General features: G+C 43.7%; 1 protein-coding gene and 1 non-coding gene across 2 annotated transcripts in view; both read left to right on the top strand.

Moving 5' to 3' along the window:
• Nucleotides 1–24,699, top strand: part of CNOT1 (CCR4-NOT transcription complex subunit 1) — a 60,197-nt gene that overhangs the window by 33,566 nt on the left and 1,932 nt on the right. Inside the window, exons 22-47 of the mRNA XM_074152504.1 lie at nt 14–92; nt 1,858–2,088; nt 3,348–3,488; nt 4,350–4,529; nt 5,614–5,730; nt 6,147–6,257; nt 6,853–6,930; nt 7,248–7,425; nt 7,884–8,014; nt 8,582–8,878; nt 11,353–11,493; nt 11,599–11,703; nt 12,303–12,422; nt 12,981–13,172; nt 14,879–15,021; nt 15,614–15,722; nt 15,808–15,977; nt 16,925–17,156; nt 19,042–19,290; nt 19,926–20,089; nt 20,362–20,479; nt 20,931–21,032; nt 21,297–21,470; nt 22,829–22,978; nt 23,875–24,055; nt 24,456–24,588. Of these exons, the coding sequence (XP_074008605.1) occupies nt 14–92; nt 1,858–2,088; nt 3,348–3,488; nt 4,350–4,529; nt 5,614–5,730; nt 6,147–6,257; nt 6,853–6,930; nt 7,248–7,425; nt 7,884–8,014; nt 8,582–8,878; nt 11,353–11,493; nt 11,599–11,703; nt 12,303–12,422; nt 12,981–13,172; nt 14,879–15,021; nt 15,614–15,722; nt 15,808–15,977; nt 16,925–17,156; nt 19,042–19,290; nt 19,926–20,089; nt 20,362–20,479; nt 20,931–21,032; nt 21,297–21,470; nt 22,829–22,978; nt 23,875–24,055; nt 24,456–24,588 (4,026 nt within the window). The remainder of the gene's footprint in view (nt 1–13; nt 93–1,857; nt 2,089–3,347; nt 3,489–4,349; nt 4,530–5,613; nt 5,731–6,146; nt 6,258–6,852; nt 6,931–7,247; nt 7,426–7,883; nt 8,015–8,581; nt 8,879–11,352; nt 11,494–11,598; nt 11,704–12,302; nt 12,423–12,980; nt 13,173–14,878; nt 15,022–15,613; nt 15,723–15,807; nt 15,978–16,924; nt 17,157–19,041; nt 19,291–19,925; nt 20,090–20,361; nt 20,480–20,930; nt 21,033–21,296; nt 21,471–22,828; nt 22,979–23,874; nt 24,056–24,455; nt 24,589–24,699) is intronic.
• Nucleotides 5,054–5,192, top strand: LOC141468063 (small nucleolar RNA SNORA46). Its single transcript, XR_012463357.1, has one exon. It is a non-coding gene; the product is annotated as a small nucleolar RNA SNORA46 (small nucleolar RNA).

Genomic DNA, 24,699 nt, shown 5'->3' with positions numbered 1-24,699 from the left:
TTTTGTCTGACAGATTGAAGGACTATCCCCAGTATTGTCAGCACTTGGCTTCTATTAGTCACTTTATACAGTTCCCGCATCATTTACAGGAGGTGAGTGTTTGTATTAGCGCACCTGCTTTCTATGATTTTAAATTCTTTTGAGCAAATTCTTCTTTTCCTTTGGAAAAATAGTCTGAGCTGTCACGATTTTTAGATAGAATACATCCACAGAGTCAAATGCCTTCCCTTAAAGCTTTTGCCATGGGATGGGGTGGAAGGGTGGCGGTGGTTGTCTGGTACCTCTTCTGTTTCCATAAATCTGTTTCCATAAATAAATTCTTATGTTGAAATAGCCACCTGAATATAAATAACTGCGTGATCAACCAGTGCTTATGGGCCATGCCCAAAGGGTTTTAAAGCCTTCAGTGGATTCACATTCCAGTCCCTTAAGGATTTGGAGTTTTCTTCTAAAATGGTGCTCGTTCAGCTGGGTTTATACAGTTTCATGCTCAGACCTGCTACAGTAATCCAGACAAAGGTGAGAAAAATTTCATTGCTGAAGGTCTGATCAGAGTAATGGAAATACTGTGTAGTCAAAGGAGTAAAAGCAGAGTTGATCATACGGTGTCTGTCTCTGAGGTGCTTTCACTGGTAGAAATACAGAAAAGCTAATCCCAGTGCCAGATCTTGAGACCATAATCCTAAATAAGGAAGAATGTCCAGCTCTAACATGAAGGCAGAGAGGCCATTTACCCAATGCTGCCAAGTCCTGTAGCAGTCTCAAGTTCACCAAGTTTCAGACCTTATCTCTTAAGTGACAGATGTCTGATTTACAAATTTTTGGGTAAATATGTTACAGTGGGGATGAAACTAATTTTCTACTGTGGAGCTACTTCAGAGGATGTAAAATCTTAGTTGTCTACTTCAGAACTGTGGTTTTGCTGTTAACTGTGAACTTCAGACTTTACTGTTTCCTGTGAAGCTGTAAGAGTCCTTGGGGAAGACTTCTTGCCTGTTCTGTTGCCAGTTTCTTCATACTCACACATTTCTCTTAGCCTTTTCCCCCCTTTTTTTTTTTTTTTTTTTTTTCTCTACTATCCCAGGCCCAGAGGGCTGAGGGGTTTTGGGTAGTGCTCTGTAAAATTTTAAGAACCACAGAACGATATGGGTCCGGAGATCATCTAGTCCAACCCCACTGCCAGAGCAGGTCCACCCAGAGCAGGTCCCACAGGAACGTGTCCAGGTGGGTTTGGAATGTCTCCAGAGAAGGAGACTCCACCACCTCTCTGGGCAGCCCATTCCAGGGCTCTGCCACCCTCACAGGAAAGAAGTTCCTCCTCACGTTTAGGTGGAACTTCTTACATTCAAGTTTGTGCCCATTTCCTCTTGTCCTGTCCCTGGGCACCACTGAAAAAAGACCGGCCCCATCCTCCTGACACCCTCCCTTTAAGTATTTATAGGCATTGATCAGATCCCCCCTCAGCCTTCTCTTCTCCAGACTGAAAAGACCCAAGTCCCTCAGCCTCTCCTCTTAAGGGAGATGCTCCAGGCCCCTCATCATCTTTGTAGCCCTCTGCTGTCCCCTCTCCAGCAGTTCCCTGTCCTTCTTGAACTGGGGAGCCCAGAGTGTTGAGTCTTGCTGCTTGGCATCAACCTGTTAAAGTCAGAGATAGAGCTTGAGGCTCCTCTCCAGTAAGAAAGGAAGTAATTAGTGACAAGATGTGCTTTATAAGGGTATAAAATTGTAGTTTGCAGATTCCCTTAATAGCATTAGCGTCAAGTATTTTACAGATTGTTGGCAAACCTTTATACTGCTCACGCTGTAGTTCTCTTGCTGCATGTGAACTTGTGTCTGTGCTTGTTCCCCCTGTTTTAGTACATAGAATATGGACAGCAATCCAGAGATCCTCCTGTGAAGATGCAGGGTTCAATCACCACCCCTGGAAGTATTGCACTTGCCCAGGCTCAGGCCCAGGCCCAGGTTCCAGCAAAAGCTCCTCTTGCTGGCCAAGTCAGCACTATAGTAACCACCTCAACCACCACCACTGTGGCAAAAACCATTACAATCACCCGACCAACTGGAGTCAGCTTCAAGAAAGACGTGCCGGTAAGCATTCTGTCACTCCGCTGGAGAAGCAGAGGAGTTAAATTGCTGGTCTGGATTGAGTACATACAGAAAAAAAATCCATTTTGATTTCTGTACTACAGGTCTTCAAACTGTGATCCTTATTTTATATCTAAAACACACAATCTTTTAAAATATGACCAACGTTTTTTGTAGAGAGAAGACATTTTGATCACAAAGTTATAGAATTACAATGTTGTCAAGTAGAGACGTGTTTATTGAGGCTTTAATTACAGAGCCGTCGTTTCTGCTCATGACTTGCAGTAAGGCTGTTGAAATAGTTGGCAGCTGCTATTCTGTTTGGGGCTTGAGAACACTCACTGCACACTAAATCACGTTTGACCTCACGGTTCTAGCTGTGTTGTTTTTCAAATCTTTAATCAGAGTTATCGGAGGGGTGGCAGATCGGTAGTATTATATGTTCCACATTGCATTGGGGCACGCTGGATCCCGTGCGTGCGCTGAGGGTGCTGTGACTGTGGTAACTGATGCTCTGTAAAGTCAAGCCTGTCTGGCTTCCTGGAACTGTCTCTCTATAGTTCACTTAAAAGAAGCGCCTTAAATTAAAGGATACGTAAGTCAAAGGTAGCTGGAAGTTGCCAACAACTTTTGGGGGATGGTTCTCAGTGTAGCTATCTGTGCCTTTCACACCTGATCACGTCAGGTAGATGTTATTTTGAGGTGTTTATATTGCCCAATTTTAAGCTCTAGCTATGATTGACACTTTTAAAAACTGTATCTCCTTTCCGCTTAATTGCAGTGTGGCAGGTGGTAAAGCCCTTGGGTTTAGACCTGTGTCTGCAGGGCCATGGGTCACATTCTGTTGGCTTATGGTTGCTGCTCTTTCTCAGAAATTTCTCCTTCCCGGTTCCACACTGAAGTGTTCCTGGAGACTCACCGCTAAGTCCTGCTCTCTATTGTAGGATGACTTTTTCCAGACTGACAGTATACGCAAGGCTCTTAGCCTAATGCTGGCATCACAGTGGCACCTATTATACATGAATATAAAGGCTAGAAGTGGGTTTTGTACAGCAGCATTCTTCTGCTGAGTATTGATCGTTGTTTGTAGAGTGAAAAAAAAAAAATATCACTTGGCTTCATTAGAGCACTGCTGGAAATGAATCCAAGATAGCAGGTGTCACCTGACAAAGCTCAGTTCTTTTTTCTCCTGACAGAGCAAAAGTTTCTTTTGATGCTGCTTCTAGGTATTGTCTAATCTTAACTTATGGTTCTCCTTCCAGCCTTCCATTAATACTACCAACATCGATACGCTCTTAGTAGCAACAGATCAAACCGAGAGAATTGTGGAACCTCCAGAGAACGTCCAGGAAAAAATTGCTTTCATCTTCAATAATCTGTCTCAGTCAAATATGACACAGAAGGCAAGTATGGAAGAACACTAGTAAAATTAATTTTTTTAAATATTCCTGAAAATCCATTCTAAAGTGGTGGGGGCATGGCATTTCTAGAAAAATTCTAACTTCCAAAAAATTAGAGGATGTCACACTGTAAAGAAATTGTAGTTTCCGGTACGTTCTGCTCGAGCCTCTCTGGAGGTATAATTTTTTAGGGGAAGGTGAAAGGAACCTGTTCTTAATCCTCCTTTCTCCTCCAAATTTCCTTGTTTCCGTATAGCCAGATCCTTTGTACTAAAGTATATGTCTGTAATGCTTTGTTCTCAGAAAAGCATTTCTAGTAGACACCCTGAATAATTACTGGGTAGTCCTTTCTGATGTTTTTATAATTTGAAAGTACTGAAAAATACTATTGCAAGTTTCTGAAAAACATGAATGCAAATTCAAACAAACATTTGCATCATAAATGGGCCGGGTGCCATTTGACATTGCAGGGTTAAGATGATGGACTCTTGTATTTCAAGCTGAAATTCCAGGGTTGTTTTTTCTGAACCAGAAGAAATCCGCAGATTTGCTGCGGCCTGTGCTATCTGTCTTGTGGACAGACGGCTTTCGCGTAAGGTGTCAACATTTATTTTGCAATTCTCTGGTAAAACAATTAAAAGCGGGGGAGAAATAAACTGTTATGCCTTGCTGATTTTATGATTAAGTCTTCACTGGTTGACCAGCATTTTGGATAACGAGACACTGATTTAATAGCTATTTTTCAAAAAAGGAAAGAACCTTAGTGTTAAAAGCAATTAACTGAACATGAAACATCACCCCAGAAGTTTGTGGTCGTCGTCTCATACCTTCTGTGGTGTCCTTTTCCCACTGTTACGGAAACAGGTTGAAGAATTGAAGGAAACAGTGAAAGAAGAGTTCATGCCTTGGGTATCACAGTATCTTGTGATGAAGAGAGTCAGTATTGAGCCTAATTTTCACAGCCTATATTCAAACTTCCTCGACACCCTTAAGAATCCAGAATTTAATAAAATGGTTCTGAATGAAACCTACAGAAACATCAAGGTGAGTAGCGCAAGTTTTCTAATACTTAGGTAGATTTAAACATTTTAAAGTGTGCTGTTCTTGAGGCTGTTTGCTTACTGTGGTGGTGATCTTCAAATATGGACTATCTCATTCAAAAATCTACGTGCTAGCTTGCAAATTAATTAGCAGGTTATCCCTAGGAATACTAGGATTTTTCTGTTTTCAGTCAGGAATGTACCAAAGGCTTAATTCGAATGGAATAATGAGAAGGGAAAGCTACATTTCAATTCCTTTATGTAGGTGGACTCTAAATTTGTGTGAGGCTTGCAGATTATAACCTAGGGGGAAACTGCTTATGGTCCAGTTCTTTTGTGTGGAGAAAGTGTAAAGATAAGAGTAAACACACTCTTTGCTGTTTTGGTCAAAGGAGAATAAAGGGGAAGGGGAGGGTTTAGAAAGTAGGGGTGTAACAACCAGAATTTCCTAGAGAGCTAAGATAATGTGAAGGGGAGGAGGAGGAAAAAGCAGCCCAGAAGGGTTGAGCAGATGAAACACGTTTGTCGAGCACTATTTTTAAACCTGTCGGTGGAATTTCCTGACCACCATGGGTTACGCTGTAGTGCAAAAGAATCTCCTGGCTCTTTAGAGCGCAGCTGACCTCGCTCCATTCAGCTGATGCTCCTCTGAAGCGGAGGAACAGAACTCGCAGCAGAATACTAGTGACATGATCTGAGTCTCGAAATGAGAATTAAATGGTTTCCCAAGAAGTGCAAACTGTAGCCTTCAGGTCTGTGATGAACCTCTTTAAGGAAGCATTGCCTTTGAGTTACACTGTACTGAGTAGTCGTAACACTCTTGACAGAGTAAATGGTAAGGTCTGGAAAAGTGTAATTCTCTTTTTTTGTTCCTCTTGAAAGAAAGGAACATTGAAATTGTTACAGGGCAGATATACGGGGCGCTGCCTCGAAGTGAAGGCTGCTCTTGATTATCTCCATAACGTGACTGAAGCTCAGAACTTAATGTTCTAAAACTTTACGTCTTAAGTCAGATCAGCTGTTGAACTTGGTTTTGAGTCGGATTATCTTCCAGTTGTTGCTCGAGTTGCTTTTTTTTTTTTCATTAGGTGCTACTGACATCGGATAAAGCTGCCGCCAACTTCTCAGACCGTTCCTTGTTAAAGAACCTTGGTCACTGGCTGGGAATGATTACACTGGCTAAAAATAAGCCCATCTTGCACACGGTGAGCGTCTGTCTTTGCAGATTTATTTGGCGTGAATTGGATGCTGTTATGCAGTAGCATGGGGTATTTGGGAAATTTTACTACCTTTGCTGATGCCGCCTCTTTTTTGGGTGCTAAGTAAAAAGCATGATTCCAGAGTTGGTCATTTAAGACTTCTAAATATTTTTTATGTTGGAAAAGTTAGTAGTTAAGTTCTTGCCAAAATAAATTCGTTAATCCCGTGTAAAAATGTGTATCTGTAAATCTCCGCTCAGAAAGTAACTGCTGCTTAACAGTTGGTAAAATTCAAAGACTCTTTTGACTCAGCCTTCCCAGTATGTCCTATAAGGAAATAGCACGTAAATGGAATTTTTGCAGTGTGCTTGTCCTTTTTCTCCACCCGCTTCCCCTTTTCAGTTGTTGACGGTATTTTTCAGGATCTGGATGTGAAATCACTGCTACTGGAAGCGTACGTTAAGGGACAGCAGGAATTGCTCTATGTAGTGCCATTTGTTGCCAAAGTCTTAGAATCCAGTGTCAGGAGTGTGGTAAGTGACTGTGCTGACAGTTATTGCTCAAGTGGCAAAGTAAGGTGTATTTTTTTTTTAGACAGTAATTGGCTTTTTTCACAAAGTGAAAACGTTGAATTTCATGGAGAGAAAGAAAAGGGGTGTAAGGCCTTAAAAGTGAAGGAGTTCTTGCATTTTTGCAGTCGAAATAGATGGTGTTAACTGAACTGTACTGTGGTATCCCTGAACAAAACTCTATTGAGATGTGGAAGAATGCCATTGAAGAGGTTCTAGGATCTATTTATTCTCTGATTTTTATCTTTTTTTAATTCCTATCTTTTTTTTTAATTCCCCTCCTGCCCCTCTTTGACCCCAGTCAGCTGTTGTCAGTTCTGCTTGATGTAGAACTGATGCCTCAAGGACAAAGTCATTGTGTTTCTGGTTCAATGTTGAACTGGCATCCTAATCTAGTTCCAGTCAAACAGAATACTAAATTCAACCCTAATTACAGCTGTACACACTTTTCCGTGGCTGTATACACATGTAGGTGTTTGTGTTTCAAAAATTTCCTGTCATAAGTTATCCAAATGATTGAAGAAGCGTGTGTAATACTGCTCTCCTCTCTCTCTCGTAGGTCTTCAGGCCTCCGAACCCATGGACAATGGCCATTATGAATGTTTTAGCTGAGTTACATCAAGAACATGATCTAAAAGTAAACTTCTGTTTTTTCTTTTCTATACCTACTGAGTGTGAGGTGTTCTTGACACACCAGTCAAGAACGTTGTTGTGAAGGACCAAATTTCACTTCTCATTGCTTTAGCATGGGGAGAATTGGGCATTGCTTAGTTTAGTAGAACTTGGATTAAACTCTTCTGTGAGGTCAGGATGCAAGATATTTGCCTAACCCTCAGTCACTATTAAAGTCGATAAAATGCATGGGGTTGGAATGGAAGGGTTGGGAATCAAGTGCCCAGTAAGCGTTTCGGTTATTTTCCTTGTGGCATAACCTAAACTGGAATTGTTTTGCAGTTGAATCTGAAGTTTGAGATTGAGGTGCTTTGCAAGAACCTCGCGCTAGACATCAATGAGCTGAAACCTGGAAGTCTCCTGAAAGATAAGGATCGTCTGAAAAACCTGGATGAGCAGCTCTCTGCTCCAAAGAAGGATGTGAAGCAACCAGAAGAACTACCACCCATCACAACAACTAGTAAGTACATTCCAAATAGAACCCAGAACCAACAATATGTTTTAATAAGACAGGTCATGCTATTGCAAAGAAGAATGGGAAGCTCCATACCCTACTGTAACATTGCTGAGTGCTTGGAAGCACGGAGTTTGGAGATGGGAAGGGGATGGAAGCCATCCTGGGGACTATTTCTATGTGTGCTGTGTGTAGCACCTCCTTAGAAAGGAGTGAGGCAGCATGATCTGTTAACAAGACATCAGGGGCTAAACTGTTGTAACAAACAGCTCTGTTAAAATGTGCCAAAGCCAGTTTGGTACTTATCATTGGGGAAAACGGACAATAAAAATTGCTTGATAAAGTTAGGAGGCTTCACGATCAAACTTTTTTTTCTTGGTCGCTTGCTGGTTTAAATGAGAGTGTTATACTTCCAATATTGCTTTTCAGTAACGGTTCAATACAAACTTTCTTGTGTTCCACAGCTGCTTCTACCACTCCGGCCACCAGCACCACTTGTACAGCCACGGTTCCTCCCCAGCCCCAGTACAGTTATCACGACATCAATGTCTACTCTTTAGGAGGGTTGGCTCCACATATTACCTTAAATCCAACGGTATGTTTTAGAGCTGATGTGGTTTGCTAAAAGAATTCTTGTCACCAGCGTTGCCACAGATCTCAACCGGTGGGAGCATCGTTTTATAAGTCGAAGTTACTGGAGAGTCAACTTCTCTCCAGGGTGAGAGGAGAGTGAGCGTGAATGAGTAATCAAATGGAGAATTTTAGGGATGGTTAGTAGTTACATGAACAAAATTTCGCATGGTCAAGTGATCTTTTGCTGTGATGTTTACATTAGTAGCCATTTATTTCTGGCAGTAAGCGTCAGTTGGGATGGTTGCTGTTGGGATTTAAGCTTAAAAGGAGCTTCTGTGCTCCTTAAGTGTGACTTTTGCTCTTGACTTAACCTTAGTATTATGCTCAGCTGCAACTTGGGAAGAAAAGTGGTCATATGTCCCAGTTTCAGAATTAACAACGTTGTAAAAGCTGCATGTGGAAGACAGGAGCGCTACGCTGTAGACAGGCTATGACAGTAAACTGAAATTAGGTCAGAAAATGTGAATGCCTGGGGTAGATGGGATTCAAATTACTTTATTCTCACTTCACTTTCCCAATCCTCCTCCAGATTCCACTGTTCCAAGCCCACCCGCAGCTGAAGCAGTGTGTGCGACAGGCCATCGAGCGAGCGGTGCAAGAGCTGGTCCATCCGGTGGTCGATCGCTCCATTAAGATAGCAATGACGACTTGTGAGCAGATCGTCAGGAAGGACTTTGCGCTGGATTCCGAGGAGTCACGGATGCGTGTGGCCGCTCACCATATGATGCGGAACCTGACTGCGGGGATGGCCATGATTACCTGCAGGGAACCCTTGCTGATGAGCATAGCTACCAACTTGAAAAATAGTTTTGCTACTGCGCTGCGGGTAAGAGTCGTGTCAGCTGAAGCTTATTTCCAGCCTACAGGACTGTAGACATCCAGCATGAGCAAATTAGCTCTCCGCGCTGTAGGCTTATTAATTACATGGCTTAATGAGCTTGGACGTGAATTTAGTGGACAAGTGTCCCATGACTCTTGTGGAATGATAGTGGAAAAAATTGTACTGAAATAACAGCTCGTGGCAAAGAGTTAGGCCTGTAAGGTGGATTTTACTATATTGCACACAAACTTCCTGACTACCTTTTTATTTTGCCTCAATGTTCTCCCCGGTTTGATCACATCACAGAAACCTTGAGGTGCTTATTTTTCTGTGGGTCTTGAGGTAGAAAAGCTAGAGTGGGGAGACCCCACCTGGAGTACTGCGTCCAGCTCTGGAGCCACCAACATCAGAAGGACATGGACCTGTTGGAGCAGGGCCAGAGGAGGCCACAGAGATGCTGGGAGGGCTGGAGCCCCTCTGCTCTGAGGACAGGCTGAGAGAGTTGGGGGGGTTCAGCCTGGAGAAGAGAAGGCTCCGGGGAGACCTTAGAGCCCTTTCCAGTCCCTCAAGGGGCTCCAGGAAAGCTGGGGAGGGACTCTGGATGAAGGAGGGGAGCCATAGGAGGAGGGGGAAGGGTTTGACACTGGAAGAGGGGAGATGGAGATGAGATGTGGGGAAGAACTTCTTTGCTGTGAGGGTGGTGAGAGCCTGGCCCAGGTTGCCCAGAGAAGCTGTGGCTGCCCCATCCCTGGAGGGGTTCAAGGCCAGGTTGGAGGGGGCTTTGAGCAACCTGGAGGGCTTCAAGGCCAGGTTGGAGGGGGCTTGGAGCAACCTGGTCTGGTGGGAGGTGTCCCTGCCCAGGGCAGGGAGTGGGACTGGATAGTCTTTAAGGTCCCTTCCAACCCAAACCATTCTGTGTTTCTGGCTGAGTTGATTCTGGGACTTTCTGTTGATGTCAGCTGTCTCAGCAGGCATGTGTGTTTCAGGCAGATTTTTATTTACTTGTGCTGTTAGATACATAGCCAAGACTTCTCTGTGCAGTTTGTTAATTCATTGGGTGTTCCAGAGGATATTTTCAGATCTCTTTATGAACAAATTTTGAGTTTAGTGCTAGCTTCCCCTTCTCGGCTTGATGGAACAGAGTTTGTGAACTGCTGGCCAGAAAAGCAGTTGCTACCCAGAAAACTTGCTGTACTTGCCATCAGTGTCGGCAACAGACACAAGAGCGTAAGGATCTTGGAAAGATGAAGACATTGCTGTCCTTTTGGGGATTAAGAAAATTGAAGACCACTACCTTCCTTTTAGTAACCGTAAGAGAAAGCCCTGTTGTCCTTTTGGTAGGGAGGGCACAAATATTTCTCCGGTGTGTAGTCTTGGTGTGGTTCATATATGCGACTGCAGTTCAGTGAGGGAAGTGGTTAGGAAAATGCTGGTTGTTTTTTGAGGGGTACGAGAAGGTAGAAATGTGACACTTGCTTTTTTGAGGTGGGGTGAACACAGAGTGGTGGTAGAGCTGCTTAACATCTACCAGCTATGATGTGCCACCGAAGAACGTGTGTAAGCAAAAGGAATTTGAGTTTTGTGGAAGACTTAGTGCTGTGTGTTGTGGTGTTCTCAAAATGTTACATTTTCATAGCGTTTATGACGTAGTAGTCAGGTTTTATTGTCTGTGAAAACATACAGCATTGATAAAGGGCCAGTTGTAATCCAAAGAAGTTTTCTTAAGGGGTAATTACAGAAAACATCGTGTTGCAGAAAAAGTGCTGTACAAGACATCTAAAAATTCACATCTGGCTTACTGTATGAAGTGGGTTAACAAGTAAGGATTTCTTTTCTTTGAAAGCAGCAGTGTAGTTTCCAGGAAATAATGAAGGAGGGGTAGATCTTAATGGACAGGAAAATCCAAGTAGATTGAACTTTTTGCATTTTTATGTGTATTCCAGTTCCAGTGGAAGTTGCTCCTTTGCACCCTGGAAAATAAGTCCATCTGTTGAGGGTTCTTCTTAAAGCAGCCTCCAAGAAGGGAAGAAGAAAATGTGTATCAGAAAGGGAAGCCACTGAAAAAGGGCTACTGTTTTGCGTTGTTAGTGACGCACCCTTATATCTTTTGATTACAGAAGTGGAAAAACTTTTAGGCTGTGATGCGAGGCTTGCTTTTCCTGCATTAGCATCTCTTGCATGTGCAGCAGTCTAAAGCGGGGGTTTATTTCTATGCCCTGGAGACAGGTTGGTGGAGAAGATGGAGGACCTCCTGCTGTTTTGTTCCTTGTTGAAAGTCTTTATTGTTGTCTTGCCTACATGTTTTATTCAAAGCTATGCAAAATTAAATTGATTATTGTATATTCCATGCAAAGAGAGCACATTCCTGAGAGCATTCCTTTTGATTGCTGGTATTCTGTATAGGCAGTGGTGCAGATTTTAAGGCTAGTTATAGATAGGGAGAATTTACAGCCTTTACTGATTGTTGTGGTTTTCAATAGGCAGCCTCCCCACAGCAGAGAGACATGATGGAGCAGGCAGCTGCCCAGTTAGCGCAGGATAACTGTGAGCTGGCGTGCTGCTTCATCCAGAAGACGGCAGTGGAAAAGGCAGGCCCCGAGATGGACAAGAGGCTTGCGACTGTAAGTATGGGACTGCTGCCTTTTAGATGCATCACATGTGCTCATATACATCCAGACTCAGTGTCTAAAATTCAATGTGTTTTGGGTTTTTCTTTCCCCCCCCAGGAATTTGAGCTCAGAAAACACGCTAGACAAGAGGGTCGCCGGTACTGTGATCCTGTTGTGTTAACTTACCAGGCTGAGCGGATGCCAGAACAGATCAGGCTAAAGGTGAGGATAACGGACTGAGTTCTCTTCTGATGCTGCTCTTCTCCCCATGGTGATCGTGAAAAGTGGATGGCGCAGCTTCAGCTGAGCGATGCTGTATGTTGTTAGTCTCATCTAACCTACTACTAGTTTGGTTAGCGATGGAAGCACGTGAATATGTTGTTCCAAAATGAGTGTTCATATCATTTTTCTCAATTCCTTGAGGACATGAGAAGTCCTGTCTACTGTCCTGTGCTGTTCTTTCACTGAAAGATGATTAGTCTGTTTCGTTGTCTTGTCTCCTTTCTATTTTCTTCCCTTAAAGGACATACCATGTGCTCTCAGCAGAGCATTTTTCTTGTGAGTCAGACACGTGTGAAGCCAGTATTCAGTTATTCCTGTTTCTGGGAATGAGAGTTGTAGTTACAGAGCCAAATTCTTGTTAGGAGATGTGGCAGGAGAGAGAGGAGCCCGGTGCAGAGCAGCTGAATGCTGCTTCTTGATGTCTAGGCCGCTCTCTTTAAGAATGTGACTGAGCAGCTACCTGTCACCCAGACTACCCTCATTTCTTATTGCCAAGGCGCTTAACAATGCGGTTAATGCCTGTTCTTGTCGTTGCAAAGGTTGGAGGTGTGGACCCAAAACAGCTGGCTGTTTATGAAGAGTTTGCACGCAATGTCCCTGGCTTCTTGCCTACCAATGACTTAACTCAGCCCACAGGATTCTTGGCTCAGCCTATGAAGGTAGAGATTTCTGAATTAATCGGCTTGAGAGTACTATAGCCCTTTTGGTGAACGTTGCAGAACTTGTTTCCTCTGCTAGAAGACTAGTACGAATCAGGCATTTGTATTGCTTGGGAATAGTGGTTGAAAGATGCATTAATCCTGATGTTAAACTAATGGCCGTGTAAAACTTATATCTATTCCTAGGAGTTTGTAACCCGAACTGGGAAAAAATCTGCAAGTTATGATTGCTACATGTAGTTTTAGTAGCAGTGAAACATTTCATTCAAATCTCAGGTTACTTCTGTGGGAAGATCATGGATGGCAAGCATGGATTTTGAGATAATGAACAGGTTTTTGCATACTTGGTCTTAAGGACTGCTAGAATTGTTTGCTAGTTATTTCCATGGCTTAATTGGCTCGCATTTGTGTATTTAAAATGCCAGCATAAGTAACCACAACACTGTAGAGGTCTGAATCCCGGATGCTACAATTTCTGAAGCAGAAGAGTCAATCAGTATTTGAGTTTCACAAATACAATCCTTGCAAAAATCACTCACTCCACTTTCTCTTAAGCAGCAAGCTTGGGCTACAGATGATGTAGCGCAGATCTATGACAAATGCATGACAGAACTGGAGCAGCACCTGCAGTCCATTCCGCACACCCTGGCCATGAATCCTCAAGCTCAAGCGTTGCGCAGTCTCTTGGAGGCCGTGGTAGTGGCTCGTAACTCCCGGGATGCGATTGCTGCGCTGGGACTACTGCAGAAGGTGAGCATTAACGACTTCTCCTGGAACAACTCACCGAGTGTTTATTACTCACCTGGGTTGTGGATTGTCTTGCTGGTGACTCTGTCTTCCTGCATCCTGTGGAACTTGCTTGGTGAACAATCACTGTCTTTGGAAATTCAGTAAATATAATTGGAAGAGGGCCGTGGTGTTCACTTGACGTCGGGTACACGCAGTGGCCAGGCTGCGGTGGGGAGAAGCGGGTACAGAATCCTGGGACTCAGGGGAGTTTTGTTCAGGTAGGGCAACTAGAGAGCTCTTGTGCTCCAGAATAGTCTGATTTCAGGATGATTTGGAGGCTGTTTGAACTGCCCTCATAGGTATAGTACTGGATTTATAGTGACACACATTGTATTTTGCAGTAACCTATAAATGACTATGCACGGTGGGCTCACCCTGGCCAACAGCCAAGCCTCCATCCCGCTGCCTGCTCATTCCGCTCTCCTGCAGAACAGGGAGAAAATAGAGGGAAGGCAAGGTGACTTCTTCATTCAGATTATGACAGTTTAGTAGGGAAAGCAAAGGCTGTGTGCACAAACCAAACAAAAAAATCGCTCTTTCCCATCAGCAGGCAAATGTCTGGTGACTCTTCAGAAAACAGGGCTTCAGTAGTAACATTTGCTTGGGACGGCAAACATTATAACCATGAATGCCCCCCTTCATCCTCTTTCCCCGGAGCTTTTATCACTGAGCATGATGTCATATGCCATGGAATATCCCTTTATTTGGTTTGGGGCTGGCCGTGTTGCTTCCCACCCTCTTGCCCATCCCCCAGTTTACCCGCTGGTGGGGGAGGCAGAGCGGGGAAGGGAAAGCCTTGATGCTGTTCTTGGCAAAACACTGCTGCGCTGCCAGCGCTGTTTCAGCTGCAAATGCAAAGCGCGGCACCATACGGGCTGCTGTGAAAAGAATTAACTCCATCCCAGCCAGAAGGAGCAGACGGTACCAGTTGGGGGGTGTTGCTGTGAGCTCTGCAAGCTGAGCTGGTGACAGTGCTGCAGTAGCGCAGAGTATGGTGAGGGATGTGGAAAATGGTCCCTTTGAGTACAGTGGAAGGACGCCGAGCTCTCTGTACCAGGATACAAGAACAGCGGCAAAACAAAAGTAACCAGAAACTGGAAACCACTTCAAGGGAGGCTCTTTGTTCTTGACTGATAGTGCTTGTACCTATTAAAGGATCTAGTCCTGACTAGGGCTTGACCACATAAAATGTGCTGCCCCCATTAGACTCATCTTCCGTTTGCTGTAGATGCACAGATGCATCTCTGAGTGCTGCAGCTCTTTGTCTAAAGAACCCGAGAGCTGACCTCTGGCAGGTTCTGTAAATATTCTTCCAGGTATTTTTTTGTGAGCTTTGTGTGGAACTACTCATGAGGAGGCACCGGTTTACAGAAGCTGCAGCACAAACTCACGCAGCCTTTAATACTACTTGGTGCGTATATAAAACCGGTGGGGCATAGTGAGCCCAGAAGCTTGTTAGTGGTAGCCCAGCTGTGTACAGGGAATGTGTAGATGCCGTCATAGCTCACAAAATCTCACCTGTCCTTATCAAGGGTCAGCACAATAACTAAATTGTTTTTTTTACATGTCTGCTGAGTCTTCTGGTGATAACTCTTGCTTGTCTAATCTGCAGAAGATTTGGAAGAGGACTTGTTTTCTCCTCTGCTAACAGGTTGCATCTGTTCTAGGCTGTAGAGGGCTTACTGGATGCCACCAGTGGGGCAGATGCCGACCTCCTGCTTCGCTACCGTGAGTGTCACCTGCTTGTGCTGAAGGCTCTGCAGGACGGCCGTGCGTACGGATCTCCGTGGTGTAATAAACAAATTACGAGGTCAGTTTTGAGACAATAAGAACATTGCTGTAGCTTTCATCATCTTTTGGGAGTTACTGTGTTATTCTGAATCACTTGCCTGTTAATATTTTTGCATTGCTGCAATTTGGATAGACAAAAAAATAACCAGCTTTTTTTGGTCAAAAGTAGCTAGATCTTCTGATTAACGCTCCTTCATCCTCGAACGTGATAGGAATCTTTAATAAAATTACACATTAGAGATGCTCTGGGATTTTTTACCTCATTTTACAGAGAATGTCTCTACGTGCTGTCACAAACAAGGTGACATGGCATATGCCTGCAGCAGAAGTGCTAGTGCTTCAGCTAATCAGATACGCTGCTTTGTCCTCAGAAGAGAGGCTGCTTACACTGAATAAAGTGAAGCTCTTGAAGGGCTGTTGTGACCCAACAAATGCTTGAGGCTGCTGACTGTTTCTGAACCCAAAAGTATTAGAGAATGCTCTAGAAGAGGCTTCTTTTGGAGCCGTCATGAATCACAGTGAACGGCACAGTTTCTGAAGTGTTAGATTTGAGTTGCTTTGCTTAAGCTGTGTTGTTTAAGTATGCTCGTTAAAAGAAGCCCAATTTTCAGGTGCCTGATTGAATGTAGAGATGAGTACAAGTACAACGTGGAAGCTGTGGAGCTGCTAATCCGCAATCACCTCGTCAACATGCAGCAGTACGACCTTCACTTGGCACAGGTAAAGGCAGCCTCCTCTTTCAGAGAAGAGTCACGGCCATCCCACCATAAGATTTGTGGTTTAATTGCCCTTTTCGTGTTGACAGTCGATGGAGAACGGCTTGAACTACATGGCTGTGGCCTTTGCCATGCAGTTGGTAAAGATCCTGTTGGTGGATGAGAGGAGCGTCGCCCACGTAACGGAGGCGGATCTGTTTCACACCATTGAGACACTCATGAGGATTAACGCTCATTCCAGAGGAAACGCCCCAGAAGGGTGAGATTGAAACACTCTGCAATACTTTACTTCTCACAGGCTCCTTTATGATTTGAAATGTTACATAGGCAACGTCTCGTATCACTCAATCATACAGCTTTCAACTCTCTCTAGGGCTGCAGTCCTGTGTTGGTTTAAACTGTCACTGTCGTTTAGTTGTGCTGATTTTATGTCAAAATAGAGGCAGCTGCAGCATGATGTCAAACTGAATGCTTGAGTGGGAAAGTCTGTCTGTGCACTGTGCTCCAAAATAGTGTGATACTGTGAGAAACTCGCTTGAATTCCTCCTTTGTCTCCAATTTAGGCAGTATTCTTACCTGTTTAAATTCTAAATATCTAGGTGTTAATATGGTTATTTCTTTATCACAAGCAATTAATCAAATTAGACAATCCTTTCTGTTTCTTTAGACAGTTTTGTGTTAAGAATCTACGAAGCAATCACCCCCCAATCTCGTGTGGCTTGTGTATCCACCACCAGATAACTGGGCAGCACCTGGAAATACCTGTGGGACTTGCAGGCTCCCTGTTACCAAGGTGGCAGCACTTGCTGCTGTGTTTGAGAGGGACGTGGACTGGAGCTTGGGAGAGCCCTAGTCAGGCTGTTTAACGCTGGCATCTCACTATCTCAGAGCATTTTAGGGCTTCCAAAGTCTGCGAAAGTGAAGGCATTTCTGTTACACGTGGTGCTTTGTCGCAGCACGTTGCTCTATGAATTGGAGCAGAACTTCAAAGCTTGTATGTCTTCAGTGTTCCTTCTTTCATCATAAATGTATCTGCTTTCATGACTTATTTCTGCTATTCCGTCGAGGACTGGCAGATACGAAGATGTAGTATAAGAAATAATTTGCTTTCTTCCAACTATATTTGACTGACCTTCCAGTTCCCGCCCCTTCTGGGGGGAGGAGGAGAAATTCTAACCCTGCTCTTGCTCTGCTCTGTTGCCTTAGATTACCCCAGCTGATGGAAGTGGTCCGATCAAATTACGAAGCCATGATTGACCGTGCTCACGGAGGTCCCAATTTCATGATGCATTCGGGAATTTCCCAAGCCTCGGAGTACGATGATCCACCGGGTCTGAGGGAGAAGGCTGAATACCTGCTGAGGGAGTGGGTGAACCTCTACCACTCCGCTGCGGCGGGCCGTGACAGTACCAAAGCGTTCTCTGCGTTTGTTGGACAGGTAGAGCTTTTGGAAAGAAAGGTGCTTTTTATTCAACATAAGTAGGGTGTGATGCCCTCCATTTTTAAAGCAGTGTTATAACCCATGTTAGGCATCCTTTTGAAACTTGACAGTTGACTATCAAAATTTTGACTATTGTTAATGGTAAAGCTCATAGAAACCCCTGTCCTTCACCAAATCATGTTCTCCAGCTACTGTAGGAACAAGCTGTCGCTTCAGACCATGAGTTTTGGGCTAAGTCTGGGGGGAAAAGAATTTTGGCTGAGATGGGAATAGTTCTGACATGCTCTAACAGCTGTGTAATGAAGCGTGACTGAGTGTTGCTCCTTATGGGTGACAGTAAAAGCTCGGACAACCTACAGAAGGAAATTGTTAATAGATGGAGATGCAGGTGAATTTTTTCAGACCACATGAATGAGGGAATCCTTTTTCTAACTGGAATCATTAGAGTGAGGAAAGACTTGAAACTTCATTAGCTAAAGTGGTGCCTAAATGTAAACAGCCTCCAACCTTTCAATCCCATGCACTTTACTAGCTGTGGTGAATGGCAAACATCTGCCCTCCAGGTGTGGCCCAGAAGGGAGATGCCCTCAGTAGCCCAACACATGTGGTCACAAACTCCCTGTGTATCTGCAGTCACCTTCCTAAAACTGCATTCCCGGCAGCTCCTTGGCTGCGGCTGCAAGGAAGCTCCCAACTTAGTCTATTTGCATTGTGTTCTCTTTAAATTTCTGTGCTAATGCCACAGAAACGCTACAGGTTTTGCAGCTACTAACAAAAAGAAAGTATCCCTTAAAGATCTTGACCGACGCAGTGCTTTATTTTTTTTTCATGTGACTTCAGTGTCCTTGCGTGCTGGCTTGGAGCCAGCTTTCTGTAGGTCTGACTTCTACTCATAGCATCTCTTTTGAATGTTTTTAACGGGTCTTGTGTTAAACCCACTTTAAAAAAAAAAAAAAAAGTTTTCTCTATTTACCTCACTCCTTTTTATACCTTAAATGTAAAGCCTGCTTCAGTATCATGCGCTGATAATAGTGTGCTTTTGTCCTGCTTCGCTCTTACATCACGCTTGTTTGCTTACTTCTTGTACGTATTTGATCAGACTTGAAATAGCAATTGAAATATATCAAAGTGCAGCGTTTATATATTTAATTTTTTTTCCTTACAGGCTTTAGCTATGGGTTTTAAAGGAGGATTTTTTTAATAACTGCATTAAACAGTTGTTTTATTACTGAGCTTAAATGACCATAATTTTGGATGCTTAAATCAAGTGTTGCTTCCTCTCCACTGGTCCTTAGCACAGGAAGGAGCACAGAACTCTGAAGGCAGATACATGAATTCATTTTTTAAAAAAAGTTTCTCCAGAAATACTAGAATTTCCCCAAGAGTTGGCAATTCTGCTATTTCTGTTGCTTCAAGTCTGTGCAGTGGGAGTTTAGAAGAAAGACGTTTTATTCAAAACCCAGAGGCTTCCTGCAGTGTAATTTGTTTTGTTTTGATGGCTTTTAATACTGTGGGTTACAAAAGGAGGTCTCTTTTTTTATATAAATATATATGTGTACGTATGTTCTGCTGGTGGCAGAACTGATACTCAGCAGGCTCCTCAGCTATGCTGATGGTTGGAAAGAATTGGGATCAAAAAGACTCTATTTGGGACTAAATGTCTTTGCTGAAATTGTGTTGCCACCCTCAAGTTGCCTTAAAAATATTCATCTTGGGGGGAAAAAGTAGCAGAAATAGCTTGTGCCCGTCTTTCTTGAGAGTGGGGTAAAAAGTAATTGTGCCAGGCAAGATGGGTGCTTTGTAAAGTGTGTGTTGTTGGAAATGAGTTGTAAAATGAACTTTCTGTGGTTGTGGTTCTGACATTTTCTCCTCTCCCGGACAGATGCACCAGCAAGGGATCCTGAAAACAGATGACCTGATCACCCGCTTTTTCCGCCTTTGCACGGAAATGTGCGTTGAAATCAGCTATCGGGCTCAGGCCGAGCAACAGCACAACCCTGCTGCCAACCCCACCATGATTCGAGCCAAGTGCTACCACAATCTGGATGCCTTTGTGCGACTTATCGCGCTGCTGGTGAAGCACTCGGGGGAGGCGACCAACACAGTGACAAAGATCAACCTCCTGAACAAGGTCGGGAAGCCTTTTTCTACTTGTTGCATTTAAAGGGCGTAATTTGGAGTGCTCTTAGCTGATAAATGGGAAATGTAGACCTTATTTTAGCAGTAGCCTGTGTTATCAGAGGAGGCCTTTATCAGGTTGGTCACTGAACCGAAACTTTGGAGTTTCATCAGGATGCGAGGTGACTTCCTCATTCACAGAGATTTCATATCAAACAAACCTGAAACTCGCCTCTCTGCCTTGAAACAAAAAAAAAGTCAACTATTGTTCTTTGAGGCATTAGAAAGCGTGGATAAGGTTGGTGATTCCTGGGTGTCTGCCTTGATTTTGAGGACTTGCCTGCCCTCTTACACTCCTTGGTTTATGGCTAGGTGTTCTTAACTCCCTAACACCTTCCAGCACTGCCCAGTCAGTCATCGTGACTGTGATCCATGGGACAGGGAGAGCAAAGTATAGTGGTTTGGAGCTGCTGATACAGATTATAATAGAAATTTACATAATGCTTCCAAGAAATAGAACTTTTAGTTCTTGTTAGAATCTACTGATCTATTTATTTAATTTTTTTTACTGATTGTTAAAGGATTAGCTATAGTCTGACGTGCAAAGGAATTCTTGCTGTCACCACTGAAATGTCTGAATCTCTTTAGGTTCTCGGTATTGTTGTGGGAGTTCTTCTGCAAGACCATGACGTTCGGCAGAGTGAGTTTCAGCAACTTCCTTACCATCGCATTTTCATCATGTTGCTGTTGGAATTAAATGCTCCTGAGCACGTGCTGGAGACCATCAACTTCCAGACCCTCACAGCTTTCTGGTACGTATTTGAGCCTGACCATAACGCTCATCCTTTCCTGCCAGGATCAAGATTTTTTCATCTAAAGGCTGTTCCTTTGTGGTGGCTTCATCACGTTTGGAATAACTGGTTCTCCTATAGACTGTCCACTTGCTTGTTTTAAGGAAGACGACTGATAAACCCCAAGATGCTAAAAATGCCTTGCTTTTAGGGCTGTGTATGTTTTCCCCTCAATGTTATGAAAAGCAATCTTATTGCTGTGCACTTCTAACCTGCTCTAACTTTTCTTTCAGTAACACATTTCACATCCTGAGGCCTACAAAAGCTCCAGGTTTTGTTTATGCCTGGCTGGAACTGATCTCCCATCGGATATTTATTGCAAGAATGCTGGCACATACACCACAGCAGAAGGTGTGGCTGCAGTTTATCTCTTCTGAATTAAAAAGCTCACACGGATGCTTAGTCTGGTGTGGTCCTGTTTTGCATCTCTCGGAGTGCACTAGTAGCATGGCTGTTCTGTTGTTGTCTTCCGTATTCACAGTCACCTAACTGCATGGAGGAGTGTCTTTGTGGCGATAAATTATGGAATACAGGCTGAATCGAATTTAATAAACGTGCCTTTGTCAGAGTCTGGAAGATCTGTGATCTAGACCAAATACTCTCAGCTCGCTGGGGCATGTTGAGTGTTCTGGAAACACTCGTAGAGGGTGATGTGCAGCGAAGGCTCCTGAAATGAGCTGTGCTGCTCTTGCTGCTAGAGCCAGCAGTACGTTTATATGAAAACCAGCCTAATTATACTTTGGAACTTAAGATAACCGCTCTTCATTGCCCGTTTTCCACCTGCTGTTTTTCTCTTTGACAGGGTTGGCCAATGTATGCCCAGTTACTGATCGATCTTTTCAAGTACTTGGCTCCTTTCCTTAGAAATGTGGAACTCACCAAACCTATGCAAATTCTTTACAAGGTAAAACAATGTCAGCTAATAGACTTCCAGCTGAAGTTATCTGAAAGTAGAAGTATTGTGGTAGCAAAATAGGATTTACTCTTCTGTTATAATTTATATCTTAAGAGTTAAATACAAATGTGGTGTGGGGCAGAAACAGGCTGTCTTCCCAGATTAATTTCTTCCTGTTACTCTTAACCACATGACATAGAAGGATGGCTCTGCAAGCTCTTGGGCAGTTCCAACAGTTACACACCTCGTTTATGTTCTATTCTATATTCACAGGGCACTCTGCGTGTGTTGCTGGTCTTGCTGCATGATTTCCCAGAATTTCTATGTGACTACCACTATGGGTTCTGTGACGTGATCCCACCTAACTGTATTCAGCTAAGGAATCTGATCCTGAGTGCCTTCCCACGGAACATGAGGCTTCCAGACCCCTTCACCCCCAATCTAAAGGTAGGATTGATAATGGGAACCATTTTTTTTTTTTTTTTTTTTTTTTCGGACAGAGGCTGTGAAATTTTGGGAAAAATTAAGCTGATGCTTGAATGAATGCAACCATTCAGAAGTTAATAGGTAGTTGGAACCAGAAGTGAGGTAGCAGCTGGCAGAATAGCGTTCTTTAAAGGTTTGAATTCTGTTTGTAACGCTTAGCGTTTGAGAGGTTCCATACAGAGCGGGATGTAATCCCTGTTCTGTAGAGCACATCGGCATGGAACATGTTGCGGTTGGGAGTTTAACGTGTGACTCTGGTCTTGGGTGTCTTCGCAGGCACCCATAGATACTTAGTGTGCCTGTGAGGTCTGTGCGAGCTCCACCTGAAAGGACAGGACTCGTTACATGAGAGCCGTGTCAGGAACCCAGCTTTGCATGGAAAACCAGAAGAATCTTCTTTTTCCGAAGGGAGACTGACTTGACGGTGTCTGCAGATCTGATGGTGTTGGACCAACGGCATCTTTATCATTTTACTGTCTCATTTGTCACTGAAAAACGGACGACTTCAGCAGGTCTTTGTGGCTTTGCTGTTGGAAAGTTCTGCCAGCAGTTCTGGTCTCAGTTTTGTTCAGCTCGTGCTGGATTGTGTGGCTCGTGCTCAGGAGGATCTGTGGCCACTGGAACTCGGTTGACTCATTGTTGAAGAGCCCGTGTCCGAGCACTATGTAATCGTAAACACTTCTTGATGAGAAACAGGGACACCATCTCATCTTGAAAACGATGAGATAAACCACCGTTCTGAAGCGAGCCTCTTGCATAATGGGAAGAGGCTTTGAGGAGTGTTAATGTTATCGAGTTAAATCTTTGGGCGTATGCCAGTCTCTAATCGTGGAATATCGAGAAGCGAACTTTCTCACACTGCCAAAGCCTCGTCCTGTTGTTCCCCCTTGCCTGAGCTCTGCAGGGTGATGGCAATGAAGCTGCAGTACTCATTCAGAGCATTCTTGAGACTGAAGGAGGGCTGTTCTTGACTTGTGTGGATATTTGTGCTTTTTCTAACTACCAAACTGTCTTGAGCATAGATAGGGAGACTTCAAAGGCAGTGACAGAATTGCCTTACGGCCATCCCCCTTGAATTCTTTTATCCTCTACTTTCAAGTCTTTGAGACGGTCATCTAAGAACTTTGCACAACAGAGGCCAAGTTTCTGCTGAAATCTGCAAAAATCTAGTGTTCTAGATTTTTTTTTCTCTTCTCATTGCTGGTAGGAAAAAGTGGTCAACAGCAGCAGTTGGTGTAATATCACTTAATGATCTACTTCTGCAATTTGTTCCTTTAGAGATTGCTTATGGTTTCGCTGACTGGGTTTTCTCTTGACAGGTGGACATGTTAAGTGAGATTAATATCGCTCCACGAATACTCACGAATTTCACCGGAGTGATGCCACCTCAGTTCAAGAAAGATTTGGATTCCTATCTCAAAACCCGATCCCCCGTCACTTTTTTGTCTGACTTGCGCAGCAACTTACAAGTGAGTGCCTGGTTTCTGAGGAGGCTGGATTTCAATAGTGTGGGACAAATGCTCTCCTGAGTCACCCTCCTTTCTCGCAGGAATTTTGTTGGTGTGTAGCAAGCAGGTGTTCCAGGCAGTAGAGAAGCCTGTGAGAATCCCCACTTCTCTGGCTAATTCTTCTCCCGCTCCCTAGAAGGATGTTTTAAGTGTGTGTTAAGTGGTTTCAACCAGGTGGATTTTAAGGGAAGAGGAACATTCTGATTTAAAAGCAGTTGGTTTTATCTACACGAGCTGCCAAATGCTCGTGCAAGTGAAAATGTAAGGTTATCTAAAAGTTTGGCTCTCTGCAGTGCAGATCTTTCCTGAAGAATGTGGTCAGAGCTGATTGCATCAAGCTTGCCTCTTTTTTTTTTTTTTTTCCTCCTCAGCCACTGGGTGACGAAGAGTCTTGTGGCTTCCATCGCATGACTCCAGCACTGTTTATCCAGGCATTGGCTGAGATTCAACAGCTTTTATTGAACTTGAGTGTGTTGGTTTTTTTTTTTGAAATTGGATTAAATTTTGGCTCCAAGTGGACTCATTGTTATAGGAATCTGTGGATCTAATTCTTAAGGGGTTAAAAAAGGTGAATTGAGCTCAAGGTGGTGATTTCGGATTGCCTTCACCTAATTTTTTTAGGCAGGGAGTACAAAAATAGTCAGTTGGGTCTGTCAGCGCTTTCCTGATGCTTTTGAATATATATATAAAACTGCTTTATTACAGAAAGATAAACGCCAAATTGAGTTTGTGGATGTCCAAGCTTCTTGTCGTCTGTATAATCAAGCAAGATCCTCGGATGCTGCTGTTGTACATGCTGTACCTTCGATGGCTGGAGGAATAAAGGATGTTAATGCTTTTCTTATCTTTGCTATTAGGTATCAAATGAACCTGGAAACCGCTACAACATCCAGCTGATTAATGCACTGGTGCTCTACGTAGGTACTCAAGCTATTGCGCACATTCACAACAAAGGCAGCACACCCTCTATGAGCACCATCACCCACTCAGCTCACATGGACATCTTCCAGAACTTGGCAGTGGACCTGGACACTGAAGGTGAGCTGGAAACACTTCTAGTTCATGCGATGTCGAATTTAACACCAGATGCTCTGTTAGAGCTATGAAAAATACAGAAGATTATTTCATGTAGCTGCTGGTGAGTTCACAGTAAATAATGCTATGTTAGAACATTGAACTCTGAATACAGGAGCAATATTAAAACCCAATGTTCATTGTATTAAAAAGAATGAGAAATAAGTTTAATGAGGTTGAAATTAATCGTTACTGCCCCATCAGCCTGGGTTGATAGGGCTTTTTCATATCTCCAGTTGGTTTTGTTTCTTGTACCTGCCTTCATAAGGCAGGCTTGTACCTTAAATCTGAAGCAATACTCATTGCTGCTTTATTCCTTTTTGTGTAAGGAAAACTGTATGTACTCTCTGTTCTTCTTCTGCAGGCCGGTACCTTTTCTTGAACGCAATTGCCAACCAGCTACGCTATCCTAACAGTCACACCCACTACTTCAGTTGCACCATGCTCTACCTGTTTGCCGAGGCCAACACTGAGGCCATCCAGGAACAGATCACCAGGTGAGGAGGAAGCTGTCTCACTTGTCAGCATTCAGCTTTTTCATAGAATGGTATGGTTTGGGTTGGAAGGGACCTTAAAGCCCATCCAGTGCCACCCCCTGCCCTGGGCAG

The sequence above is a fragment of the Numenius arquata genome, chromosome 8, assembly GCF_964106895.1.
Source record: "Numenius arquata chromosome 8, bNumArq3.hap1.1, whole genome shotgun sequence".
NCBI classification, from domain to species: Eukaryota; Metazoa; Chordata; class Aves; order Charadriiformes; family Scolopacidae; genus Numenius; species Numenius arquata.
Note: the sequence above shows the minus strand (reverse complement) of the source record. Positions and strands in the feature narration are given on the sequence as shown.